Source organism: Trichechus manatus, unplaced genomic scaffold (assembly GCF_000243295.1).
Source record: "Trichechus manatus latirostris isolate Lorelei unplaced genomic scaffold, TriManLat1.0 scaffold00064, whole genome shotgun sequence".
Classification (NCBI taxonomy): Eukaryota; Metazoa; Chordata; class Mammalia; order Sirenia; family Trichechidae; genus Trichechus; species Trichechus manatus.
Genome location: NW_004444000.1, coordinates 1,321,285 through 1,335,330, shown reverse-complemented (window position 1 = coordinate 1,335,330; position 14,046 = coordinate 1,321,285). Strand labels below are relative to the sequence as shown.

General features: G+C 38.8%; 1 protein-coding gene across 3 annotated transcripts in view; it reads right to left on the bottom strand.

Annotated features, from left to right (window-relative positions):
* The window catches only part of NCAPD3 (non-SMC condensin II complex subunit D3), a 146,225-nt gene that overhangs the window by 131,557 nt on the left and 622 nt on the right, over window positions 1-14,046 (bottom strand). For all 3 annotated transcript variants that reach the window (XM_023734037.1, XM_023734038.1, XM_023734039.1), the window contains exon 2: window positions 2,698-2,852. In XM_023734037.1, coding sequence (XP_023589805.1) covers window positions 2,698-2,852 — 155 coding nt within the window. The remainder of the gene's footprint in view (window positions 1-2,697; window positions 2,853-14,046) is intronic.

Sequence of the window (14,046 nt, the reverse complement as noted above, 5' to 3'; positions counted from 1 at the left end):
GTCCTGGACAAGTTGGAAAAGGATGTAGAACAAAATTCTAACTCACAAAAAAAAGACCAGATTTACTGGCCTGACAGACTGGAGAAACCCCGAGAGTATGGCCCCCGGACACCCTTTCAGCTCAGTGGTGAAATCACTCCCGAGGTTCACCGTTCAGCCGGGGATTAGACAGCCTCATAAAACAAAACGGGACTAATGAGGCACAGCAGTCTAGGGACAAGGACTAGAAGGCAGGAGGGGACAAGAAAGCTGGTGACAGGGAACTCAAGTTTGAGAAAGGACAGTGTTGACATCTCATGGGGTTGTTAATCATTGTCATAGGGCAACAGGTGTAACAACTGTTTAATGAGAAACTATTTGTTCTGTCAATCTTCATCTAAGGTACAAAAAAAAAAAAAAAGAATTATCTATGTGAGATCAAATGGACAACAGCAACTCAAAAGGTTTGATGGAAAGCCTAGGGGGCAGTGAGTTGAAGATAATGGTGATGGAATAATTTGGAAAAGGATAGTGAGAATAGCAGAACAACTGGAAGAATGTAATCAATGTCACTGAAGTGTAGAAACTTTGGAAATGGTGTAACTTTGGCTATATATATTTTCACCATAAAAAAAAAAAAAAATCCTCCAAGGTCAAGAAGGGAGAGTGTTGACATGTCGTGGGGTTGTTAACCAATTTCATAAATATGTGTACTGACTGTTTAATGAGAAACTATTTGTTCTGTAAACATTCGTCTAAAGTACAACAAAAAAAAAGGAATAATACAATGATACACACAACAACATGGATAAATCTTACTAATATTACATTGAGTGAAAGAAGCCAGATACACAAAACATATTTGGATTCCATTTATATGACTTCTCTTCCAAAAATGGGCAAAACTAATCTACCCTGGGACTCGGGCAGACATGGCTATGGCAGCACGCTTGTCTGCTTCCCACTTTTGTCCTTTTGAATATATGCCAAATAAAAATTTCTTTTCACTTTAAAAAAAAAAAACTAATCTACGCTGCAGTAGTTGGGAGGGCTCCTTTTCAAGTCTCTGTCAACTAGCTCTCCTCACTCCTTAAGTATTTGTGCTCCTCAGTTTTTATCCTGTCTTTTTCTCTCCCTAAGTAATCTTCACGCATTCCTGGGCTTCAATCATCACCGTAATTCAGAGGACTCTCATACCTATTTTGTTGAATCTTAACTTCTCTCCTGGTCTTCTAACCCACATTTCCAACTACGGCGCAGTGGTTAACAGCTACAGCCACTAACCAAAAATGTCAGCAGTTTGAATCTACCAGCCACTCCTTGGAAACCCTATGAGGCAGTTCTACTCTGTCCTATAGGATTGCTATGGGTCGGAATTGACTCAGCAGCAACAGATCTGGTTTTATTATATCCCTCTAAGGACTTTCTAATAGAATCTCACATTCAAAAAACTAAAACTGAACTCAGAATTTTTCCACATGAATTTGCCCTTCCTTCCTTATTCCCCATCTTCATTAACAATATCATCACCCACCTAGTTTTGAAATCTTGGAGACTTTGACTTCTTTCTCTCACTCCCAATACCGAGTCAACTGAGCACTTTGCACTATGCCTTAGATATGAGACAAAGGCCGACTTGTTCACAATTTATGGTACCTCATAAAAATCCCTAATGTTTAGTCTTCCTTTCCCATTCCCACAACCGTAATGCCATATCACGACTCTACCACTCACAGAGCCTAGACCAGCACAATAGTCTCTCAAGGGATCTCCCTGTGTCAAATTTCTTCACACTTCAGCCCATCTATAGTCAAGAATATATGGAATATATGTCTTAAAATGATGTATTCACATTACTTAGTCTATTGCTCACTGAAACCTCTTCCTCAGGGCTGTTGTGAGGATTAGATAAGTTCTAATGCTTAGAAGAGAACCTGGTATAAACATGCTATGAAAACAATTTTTGAACCTCACAGTGGAACCCCATTTAAGGCTCCCCATAAGTCTAACTTACTGTCCTATATCCCATCACACATTTTTTAAAATCTGAATGCCATTCATACCACACTACTCACAATTTCCTAAACATTCCCTGCACATTCTCATTATGTGGCTCCTTTACCAGCAATGCCCTGTCACCCTCATTTCTGCTAGTTAATTCTACCCACTTCTAAAGACTCACCTCAGGCTACTTCCTCTCTGAAGTAGTTTGGTTCATCTTGTTTTTGCCTGTATTCTTTTACTTTAATTTGCTGTTGTAAAAAGCGATCATGGCTTGAAAAAAATTGTATGCTAATACCTTGAAACTTCTGGGGGAAAGCTATTAGGATAGTCCAATAAATTAACCACATTTTTATGCTACTCTTACTGTACTCCTTATGAAATGTATGCTAAAATGACTAAAACCCCATTGTCATCAAGTCAATTCAGACTCATGGCGACCCTATAGCTTTAAATTATAATAACGTAATGTTACCGTAACACTGGAAATCCTGGTGGTGTAGTGGTTAAGTTACAGCTGCTAACCAAAAGGTCAGCAGTTCGAATCCACCAGGTGCTCCTTGGAAACTCTATGGGGCAATTCGACTCCGTCCTACAGGGTCACTACGAGCTGGAATCGACTTGACAGTAACGAGTTTATTGTAACTTTGTAATGTAATCTTCCACTTCTAACACCTAAAGATGGGTTGTTTTATTTTTTATTTCTCATTTTTTTACCTCTGTAGATCCGTGTTCTTCCGTAGCAAAAGGGAAAAGACTTTCATACAGTCTCGTGAATGCATCCAATCCATTCTCTATAATCTCCGCTTCTATGCTGGAATCCAAAGGTTCTGTCTCTGTGAAGTCCAATTCCCACACTGTGTCCACCCATGCTAGTGGGAAAATGCAATGAAATTAATAAGTGCTCAATAAGAAGTAAAAAACCAACAATATCTAGACTCTAAGTACATTCAAGATGAGAAAAATGTATCAGTCACAACCCACCTTTAACTATACAATACAGACACAGCATAATTAAAGGAAGCAGGAAAGGCTAAGGAAAAAAATTTTTTTTTTAAATCATAACTGATAGCTGGCTATGAGGCTGGTCATCTTAAAAAAATATCAAGAAGGAAAATACCTCTTAGATACAACAGTTCTACAGAATGACTTAAAAACACTTAATGATTAGACTTTACAACATAAATCAATACGGAGAAGAAACAGAGATTAATCAAGGATTACCTCATATTTCCCTTGTGAAAATCTCATAGCCAAGTTAATAAACCCAAATAAAACGCACAGCACTTTATTGGGCTCTTGGACAATAATGTAGCACATTAAAAAACAGATATGACTTCCTCCAAGAAGTTAAACTAGAGAAGACAGGCCAGACTCATACTCACAGAAATAGTGATTTCAAAATATACTGATAGGAAAGGCGGAGGTATATTGACAGAATGAGGTATTAACGCAGCATTCTAGTTGGATTCTTGCCAAGCTTTCTTGACTCCAAACCTTTTTATAATTTTCTAACAAATCAGTTCTCAATGCTTTCATTCTGTCATTCCCCAAAGCCTCATATTAGAACTAGATGGAAATATGTGGGCAACCAAAGACAGGTTATTAATTAGGTGCTCCTTTGTATACCACTGTTTAGAGAAGTTGAGCAAGAACAAAGAAAAACCAGAGGTGGTAGCCTTAGCCTCTTTTTCATAGTGCTGAGAATTATACTGTATTCAGCAAATGTAAAATCTTGCAGTTAATTAGACCCACCCTCTTTAAAATGAATGCAATTTGCGATCATCTTTTGTCACCTGCATTATTTCCAAAGATTTGCAATATGCTGCCTGAAAGAAGATCTGAAAAATCCAACAGGGCTCTTAATATTTCCAGGAATGTTTTAATGTTTATTATAGACTGGTAGTCAAACATTCTCACTCCTGTAATCGCTCTCACTGTTGACAGCATCATATCTAATTTGGAAAGCAGCAACTGGTCCTGATTTCCAGTCCTCTGTCTAAAATTGTCATGTCACTTTAACATTTCCGAACTTCTATTGTCTCATCTTCAAAATATAGGTATTAATACCAATCAATTTTCCAAGGGGAGTGTTCTATTAGGAAGATTTACTAGGAGATGGAGGATGAGAAAAGATGAGGTGTGTTGACAGAGAGAAGAGAGGAAAGGGAAAAGAAATGGTGACTTCTATTTTCTCTTTCTGGAAGTACTTAGCAAAATGGTTCTAAAACTTGTGGAATAAAACCTTAAAGTCGAGAAAATTCTACACACTAACTTTACTTTTTCTATGAACTAGAAAACACTGGTAAGATTTTTCTGTGTGTGTGCTTTAAGTGAAAGTTTATAATTCAAGTCAATTTCTCATAAAAAAATTTATATACACATTACTATGTGACCCTAGTTGCTCTCCCTATACTGTGAAAACACACTCCTCCCTTCTACCTTGGATTTCCAGCATCCATTCAACCAACTCCTGACCCTCTCTGTCTTCTCATCTTGCCTCTGGACAGGAGCTGCCCATTTAATCTCATGTATCTACTTGAGCTAAGAATAACATTCATCACAAGTATCAATTTCTGTCCCATAGTCCAATCGAATCTTTGTCTGAAGAGTTGGCCTCAGGAATGGTTTCAGCTCTGGGCCAACAGGGAGAGAGTCTGGAGCCATGTCCTCCAGGGTCCCTCCAGTCTCAGTCAAACTACTGTCTGGTCTTTTCACTAGAACTTGAGTTCTGCACCCCCCTTTTCTCCTGCTCCGTCAGGGACTTTCTATTGGTGCCATGCACCATCTAGCTCTTCTGGTCTCAGGCTGATGGATGGACTCTCTGGTTTATGTGGTCCTTTCTGTCTCTTGGGCTAACATTTTCCTTGTGTCTTTGGTGTTCTTCATTCTCCTTTACTCCAGGTGAGTTGGGACCAACTGATGCATCTTAGATGGCCGCTTGCAAACTCTGAAGGCCCTAGACGTCACTTACCACAGTGGGATGCAGAACATTTTCTTAATAAACTTTGTTATGCCAATTGACATAGATGTCCCCTGAAACCATGGTCCCCAGACTCCCAACCCTACTTCTCTGTCCTCGAAGTATTTGGTTGTATTCAGAAAACTTCTTAGCTTTTGGTTTAGTCCAGTTGTGCTGACTTCCCCTGTAGCGTGTGCTGTCCTTCCCTCCACCTACGATAAATCTTGTCTACTATCTAGTTAATGAATAACCCTCACCGTCCCTCTCCACCCTTGTAACCATCAAAGAATGCTTTCTCGTGTTTAAACCTTTTCTTAAGTTCTTATAATAGTGGTCTTACACGATATTTGTCCTTCTGAGACTAAATTCACACAGCATAATGCCCTCCAGATTCCTGCATATTATAAGATGTTTCACAGCTTCATCGTTGTTCTTTATCTTTGCGTAGTGTTCCCTTGTGTGGATATACTAACTTGTTTATCCATTCGTCCGTTGATGGGCACCTAGGTTGTTTCCATCTTTTTGCTATTGTGAACAGTGCTGCAATGAACATGGGTGTGCATATATCTATTCATGTGACAGCTCTTATTTCTCTAAGGTATATTTCAAAGAGCGGGAGAGCTGGATCATATGGTACATCCATTTCTAGCTTTTTAAGGAAGAGACAAATCAATTTCCAAAGTGGTTGAACCATTTTACATTCCCCCCAACAGTGTATAAGTGTTCCAGCCTCTCCACAACTTCTCCAGCATTTATTATTTTGTGTTTTTTGAATTAACGTTAGCTTTGCTGGGGTGAGATGGTATCTCATTGTAGTTTTGATCTGCGTTACTATAATGGCTAACGATTGTGAGGATTTCTTCATGTGTCTCTTAGCTGCCTGAATATCTTCTTTGGAGAAGTGCCCGTTCATATCCTTTGCCCATTTTTTAATTGGGTTATTTGTCTTTTTGTTGTTGAGGTTTTGCATCATCTTGTAGATTTTAGAGCTTAGACGCTGATCAGATTTGTCGTAGCCAAAAATTCTTCCCCAGTATGTAGGTTTTGACTCTTTTGGTGAAGTCTTTCGATGAAAATACGTGTCCGATTTTTAGGAGATCCCTGTTATCTAGGTTTTCTTCTGGTGTTTGTACACTGTTACTTATGGTTTGTATTGTGTTTATGCCATGTATTAGGGCTCCTAGCGTTGTCCCTATATTTTCTTCCACAATCTTTATTGTTTTTGATTTTGTATTTAGCTCTTTGATTCATTTTCACTTAGTTTTTGTGCATGGTGTGAGGTATGGGTCTTGTTTCAGTTTTTTGCTGATGGAGACCCAGTTATGCCAGCACCATTTGTTAAAGAGACTATCTTTTCCCCAATTAATGCACTTTGGGTCTTTGTCAAATATCAATTGTTGATAGATGGATGAATTTATATGTCGATTCTCAATTCTGTTCCATTGGTCTATGTATCTGTTGTTGTGCCAGTACCAGGCTGTTCTGACTACTGTGGTGGTATAATAGGTTCTAAAATGAGGTAGTGTGAGGCCTCCCACTTTGTTCTTCTTCAGTAATGCTTTACTTATCTGGGGTCCCTTCCCTTTCCAAATGAAGTTGGTGATTTGTTTCTCCATCTCATTAAAAAATGTCATTGGAATTTGGAACGGGATTGCACTGTATTTGTAGATCGCTTTGAGTAGAATTGACACTTTCACCATGTTGAGTCTTCCTATCCATGAGCATGGTATGTTTTTCCACTTATGCAGGTCTCTTTTGGTTTCTTGCAGTAGTGTCTTGTAGTTTTCATTGTACAAGTCTTTTACGTCCCCGGTTAGATTTACTCCTAAGTATTTTATCTGCTTGGGGGCTATTGTAAATGGTATTAATTCGGTGAATTCCTCTTCCAAGTTCTCTTTGTTGGTGTAGAAGAATCCAACTGATTTTTGTATGTTTATCTTGTATCTTGATACTTTGCTGAAATCTTCTATTAGTTCCAGTAGTTTTCTCGTGGATTCTTTGGGCTTTTCTGTGTATAAGATCACATCATCTGTAAAGAGACGTATTTTTGCTTCTTCCTTACCAATTTCAATGCCCTTTCTTTTTCTAGCCTAACTGCTTTGGCTAGGACCTCCAGCACGATGTTGAGTAAGAGTGGTGATAAAGGGCATCCCTGTTTGGTTCCCATTCTTAAGGGGAATGCTTTCAGACTCTCCATTTAGGATGATGGTGGCTATTGGGTTTGTATAAATGTCCTTAATTATGTTGAGGAATTTCCCTTCTATTCTCAGTTTGCTGAGAGTTTTTATCATGAATGGTGTTGGAGTTTGTCAAATGTCTTTTCTGTATCAATTGATAAGATCATGCGGTTCTTGTCTTTTATGTGATGGATTACATTGATTGTTTTTCTAATGTTGAACCACCCCTGCATACCTGGTAAAAATCCCACTTGGTCATGGTGATTTTTTTGATATGTTGTTGAATTCTACTGGCTAGAATTTTGTTGAGGATTTTTGCATCTATGTTCATGAGGGATAGTGGTCTGTAATTTTCTTTTTTTGTAGTGTCTTTACCTGGTTTTGGTATCAGGGTTATGCTGGCTTCACAGAATGAGTCTGGGAGTATTGCAGCCTTTTCTATGCTCTGAAATATCTTTAGTAGTAGTGGTTTTAGCTCTTTTCTGAAAGCATGGTAGAATTCTCCAGCGAAACCCTCCTGGCCAGGGCTTTTATTTGCAGGGAGTTTTTTAACTATCTTTCAATTTCTTCTTTTGTTATAGGTTTATTTAGTTGTTCCACCTCTATTTGTGTCAGTTTAGGTAGGTAGTGAGTTTCTAGAAATTTGTCCATTTCCTCTAGGTTTTCGAATTTGTCAGAGCACAATTTTTTATAGTATTCTGTTATGATTCTTTTAATTTCAGTAGGGTCTGTTGTGATATCACCTATCTCATTTCCTATTCGGGTTATTTTACTTCCTTTCCTGTTTTTCTTTTGTCAGTTTGGCCAACAGTTTATCAATTTTGTTGATTTTTTCCAAGAACCAGCTTTTGGTCTTGTTAACTCTTTCAACTGTTTTTCTAGTCTCTATTTCATTTAATTCTGCTCTCATTATTTCCTTTCTTCTGACACCCAAAGGATTCTTTTGCTGATCTCTTTCTGCCTGTTTGAGTTGTAAGGTTAATGTTTTGATCTTGACCCTTTCTTCTTTTTTGGATGTGTGCATTTATTGCTATAAACTGACCTGAGTACTGCTTTTGCTGTGTCCCAAATGTTCTGGTAAGATGTGTTTTCATTCTCATTTGATTCTGTGAATTTTATTCCAGCCTTAATTTCTTCTATTACCCAGTAGTTTTTGAGCAAGGTGTTGTTTAGTTTCCATGTGTTTGATTTTTTTTTTCTTTGCGTTTTGTGTTGCTGATTTCCACTTTTATGGCTTTATGGTCAGAAAGGATGGTCTATAATATTTCAATGTTTTGGATTCTATTAAGGCTTTCTTTATGGTCTAATACACGGTCTGTTCTCGAGAATGTTCCATGTGCGTTGAAAAAGAAAGTATACTTGGCTGCTGTTGTGTGCAGTGTTTGGTATATGTCTGAGATCAAGTTGGTTGATTGTGGCATTTAGGTCTTCCATGTCTTTGTTGAGCTTCTTTCTGGATGTTCTGTCCTTCACCAAAAGTGGTGTGTTGAAGTCTCCTACTACTATTGTGGAGCTGCCTCTCTCTCTTTTCAGTGCTGTTAGAGTTTATGTATTTTGGAGCCCTGTCATTGGGTGCGTAATTATTTATTATGGTTATGTCCTCCTGGTGTATTGACCCTTTAATCATTACACAGTGTCCTTCCTTATCCTTTGTGGTAGATTTTAAAGTCTATTTTGTCAGAGATTAATATTGCCACTCCTGCTTGTTTTTGAGTGTTGTTTGCTTGATATATTTTTTATCCATCCTTTGAGTTTTAGTTTCTTTGTGTTTTTAAGTGTACGGTGTGTCTCTTGAAGGCAGCATATATACGGATTGTGTTTTTTAATTCACTCTGTCACTCTCTGTCTCTTTATTCATGCGTTTAGTCCATTTACATTCAGCGTAATTATTGATAGGTATGAGTTTAATGCTATCATTTTTATGTCTTTTTGTGAGTGTTGTTGACAGTTTCTTTGTTCCACTTAATTTTCTGTGCTGAGTCATTTTTCTTTATGTATTTTCTTTTCATCTTTTTCATTGTTGTTGATTTTGTATCTGCTGAGTCTTTGTTTTTATTGTCTTTTATTTTGACGTGGAGTATTGTTAGTGTCCTTTGTGGTTACCTTAATATTTTCTCCTATTTTTCTAAGTTTCAACCAGTCTTCTATTTCTTCATATTGCCTTGACTTCCTCTCCTTAGGAAAGATCTATGACTACATTTTTTAGTACCTCTCTTTTGGTTTTAATGTTGTCACCTTTGACATATTGACATCCGTTTCCCTATTTTTAGTGTTTTTACTTTGATTTATTTTGTGACTTCCCTATCTGGGTTGATACCTAGTTGCTCTGTCCTGTGTTGTAGTCTTGGGCTGTTATCTGGCGTTACTGATTTTCTAACCAGAGGACTCCCTTCAGTATTTCTTGTAATTTTGGTTTGGTTTTTTCAAATTCTCTAAACTTCTGTTTATCTGGAAATGCCCTAATTTCACCATCATATTTGAGAGACAGTTTTGCTGGATATATACTTCTTGGCTGGTATTTTTTTTCCTTCAAGGCTTTATATAAGTCATCTTATTGCGTTTTTGCCTGCATGGCTTCTGCTGAGTAGTCCGAGCTTAGTCTTATTGACTCTCATTTGTAGATGACTTTTGTTTATCCCTAGCTGCTCATAAAATTCTCCCTTTATCTTTGGTTTTTGCAAGTTTGAGTATAATATGTCTTGGTGAATTTCTTTAGAGCTCTACCTTGTGTGGGGTTTGATGAGCATCTTGGATAGATATCTTCTCATCTTTCACAGTATAAGGGAAGTTTTCTGCCAACAAACCTTCAACAATTCTCTCTGTATTTTCTGTTATCCCCTCTGTTCTGGTACTCCAATCACTCGTAGCTTATTCCTCTTGATAGAGTCCCACATAATTCTTAGGGTTTGTTCATTTTTTTTTAATTCTTTTTATCTGATTTTTCCTTAAATAAGTTGGTGTCCAGTGCTTCATCTTCAATCCCACTAATTCTGATTTCCATTGCCTCAATTCTGCTCCTAAGACTTTCTATTGAGTTATCTAATTCTGAAATTTTATTGTTAATCTTCTGGATTTCTGATTGGTGTGTCTCTACGAATTCTTGCAGCCTGTTAAATTTGTCATTATGTTCTTGAATAACCATCTTAAGTTCCTCTATTGCGTTGTCTGTGTGTTCTTTGGCTCAGTCTGCGTTTTGACTGATGTCCTTCCTGATCTCTTGAAGAGTTCTGTATATTAATCTTTTGTATTCTGCCTCTGGTAATTCCAAGAAATTCTATTCCTCCAGAAAATTTCTTGATTCTTTATTTTGGGAGCTTGCTGAAGCCATCATGGTCTGCCTCTTTATGTGATTTGATACTGACTGTTGTCTCCGAGCCGTCAACGAATTATATTTATTTTATGTTTGCTTACCGTGTCCTACCTTTTTGTTTTGTTTTGTTTTGTTTTGCTATGTCCAAACAGGCTGCTCATGCGAGCTAGTTTGATTATTGGCATCTTTGGAGCTCTAACGTCCTGTCACCAGGTGGTCAGATATGTTACTAGGTATATGAGCCCAGGAGTCCATTTACTTTTCTTGTATGGATTCAGCTCAGGTGTCCAGGTAGTCGGTCACCGAATGTGTGGTGTAGGCTCTCACCTACAGTCCTAGACAGGCAGAGGTGACTGGTGTAGGTACAGGTATCTGGCTGCAGTAGAGGCTCACATGCTGAGTAAGGCAGGGGGCTGATAGCTACCCAAGTGTCTGGGGGGAAAGCGTGTAGCTGTTCCCTAGAGCACGTAGGTGGGTGAGTTTTGCTTCTGGACTAAGAGCACCCGATGCTGTAGGCTGTAAGGACTGGGAGGCACCACTTATTCTTGGACCCCTGTCGCAGGTGGCTATGTGACGTGGGTGGAGCCACCAGTCATCAGGCTCCTGATGTGGTTAAGTGACAGTGCTAAGATTTTAACAGCAGAACATCTAATTCCAGTTCACAATCACAAGTGTTAACTGGGAACATACTTTAAGACTAATGAAGTACAATGTTTAATATCTCATAGGAACTCAGTAAATTCCTATTAAATCAATGTTTAAAACAAGACAAAGAAATTTTGCAAAGGCAGTAGCTTTTGTGTCGGGGGTAACACTGAGATGAGGAGTTATTCTTCCTAAGATCCACTCGAGGATGCACGGAGGATCGCCACATTAAACAAATCCAGATGCTGAATAAGACCTAAAAGGTAAACCTTTATACCAACTCTGGTCACAAAGCAATTGGGTAAAATGGCTTCTCTCTCCTATAAACTTGCCGTCCAGTTGCTCACCATATTCATTTTCACCTGTTATGACACTTTTTCCCCCTTCTTTCAGCCCACTTTGATTAATTTTACCTGCATTTAGAATAATAACAAGAGGAGGAAGGCAAAGCCTACAAGGTATAATTTCATAAGTCCATAAAATCCCAGGAACCCAGAGCTGCACATTATTCCAAGTGGAAGAAGCCTACAGATGGTTCTCAATTCAAGAAAAGTTTAAAAAAGGGCTCAAATTAATGATGGTAGGCCTTAGAAAACACAGGAGAGATTTGGAGTGGGAGCATAGAGGATTCACGGCTTGTCAGAAAATCTTTTCCTATGGAATAGACAGTTTAGCATGCTTTAATTACTCAGTCTGTTTTGTAGAGACTCTCCTAACAAATGTTCCTGCATCTTTTTTAGCCTCTGTTTCTCTTGTATATTCTCTCATTTATTTTATATACTTATTTTTTTAATGCACATCAATAGTTCTGGATCACAACTACTAAGGCCTAACAAAATAAAGATCTTGCGGCAGGAAACTTAGATCCTATTAATGACTCTTTCTTTGCATTAGACTTCTGCCAAATCTCTTAATCCTCTATTCAAACCAGTATATTTTGTTCAAAGCCTCACTATACCTCTGCTTCCTCAATGTCAAATGGAGATACCACCTACTCTACCTACTTCACCTGGGATAGAAAAAGAGGAGGAAGTACATCATTTATCCACTCAATAATTTTCAGAAAATACTATAGGGAAGCCTCTATGATAAGTGCTAGGGATACAGAAATGAGTACTGGAGGATTCTTATCCACAAAGATCTCACCATCTCACACTTACCATACCAAAAAAAAGCAGCCTGTAGTAGGAGAAATGCCACTGAGTTTTGAGTCAGATAGAACCACGCTAATACACCGACTTTATCACTTATATGTAATTAACCTCCTCTTCATCACTAAATGAAGGACTACTGTGAATGATAATGTATACAAGGGGCCTAACAGTGATTTTGCCACATAAGAGACACTCAATAAATGATAGCTATTATTTTTACAATGGATGAGTATTAAAATAGTAATGGATATGTAAAACGCTGGAGAGCATAATAGGAAGTACTCCTGGGGGAGAAGGAAATAGAAGTGGGGAGGATGATTTAGCTAGACCTGCACGTGGGAGTTTTCCATGGAAAGAAAGAACTGCATTCCAAAAAAAAGACAAGAAAGCACAAAGGAAAGAAAGGATAAAGTGTTTAGAAATAAAACAGTTACAACATAGTCTCAACGTGGAGGTTGAGAATTATTAGTAGTATTTATTCAACAATTATGTGCCAGGTTAATCTTTATAAGTACTCCATAAAGTAGATATTATAATCTCCATTTGACAGATAAAGAAACAGCAAGATTAGGAAGCTTGCCCAGTGATACATGGATACTATGTGGTAGAGCCAAAATATCAAATTAAGTACCTCCAACTCCAAACATTATGCTCTTAGAAAAGCTGACTGGAGTGCTCAGTGAAGATTTCTTTTACACAGCACACCAAGTATTTAGTCATTTATTTAAGAAACAAAGGAGACACATTAAAACTTTAGACTTGACATGGTCAAAGGTGTGGGGCAGAGGTGGCAGAGGTGGGGGGAGTGGGCTGAAAGCATCAGAAAGCACCTAGGATGCTACATAAATAGATTCTAGCAGATAGCACCCCTCTCCACACACACACACACCCTTGAACCTGGACAGTGGCATCAAGAATGGAGTAGGGAGCTCACGAAAGACATTTCTAAGGGTAGGACAAGTGGTTGTGGGTATGAAAGGTGCAGGAGGAGCCATGACTCTCAGGCTTGTGGACTGGCTGGTGCCTTTAGCTGGCTCATTTACTCTTTCATGGGCTCCCTGCTCCTTCCTAATGCCGCTATCCAGGTTCAAGCCCTCCTCAAAGCCTATCTGGATAACCGCGAGAGGATGCTAGCTGCTGGTGGATTCCAACTGCCAACCTTTCAGTTAGCAGCACTGGGCTAACTGAAAGGTCAGTGGTTCGAACCACTCTGCAGGAGAAAGATGTGCCAGTCGGCCCCTATGGGGCAATTCTACTCTGTCCTATGGGGTCGCTATGAGTTGGCAATGGATTTTATTAGTTGGCTTTAAGATGCACATTTAGCTGGTGAAGAAGGGTTCCTTTCCATTTACATCACGTTTGAGGTGTCTGAGATGTTTAGTTGAACATATGAACATGAAGTTCAAGAAAGAAGTTTGACTGAAGAGATAGATTCGCTACTTAAAATCAAAGGAATAAATGAGGTTGCTTGGAAGATTTGTAGAATGAGAAGGGGAAGACAGAGAAAACAGATGCAAAGAGATGAGCCAGTACAGCTCTTTTATTTTAAACGGTCACTTTATCGGGCTGAGCCTACTTTTCTAAACCCCAGGTCACCAACACTCTGAGAGTGGCACAAACCCGGGGACACCAGATACTGCCAGACCGCCAAGCCTGCTCCATCTCCTCATGCACTCTCACACCAGGCTGAGGCCGAACCCACCCACCTCCCCTTATACACACACTCACAAACTTTCAAATCAGGCTGGAGCCGAGCCAGCCCCTTCTCTCTCTCTCTCTCTCTCACACTCACACACACGCACACACACGCACACACAC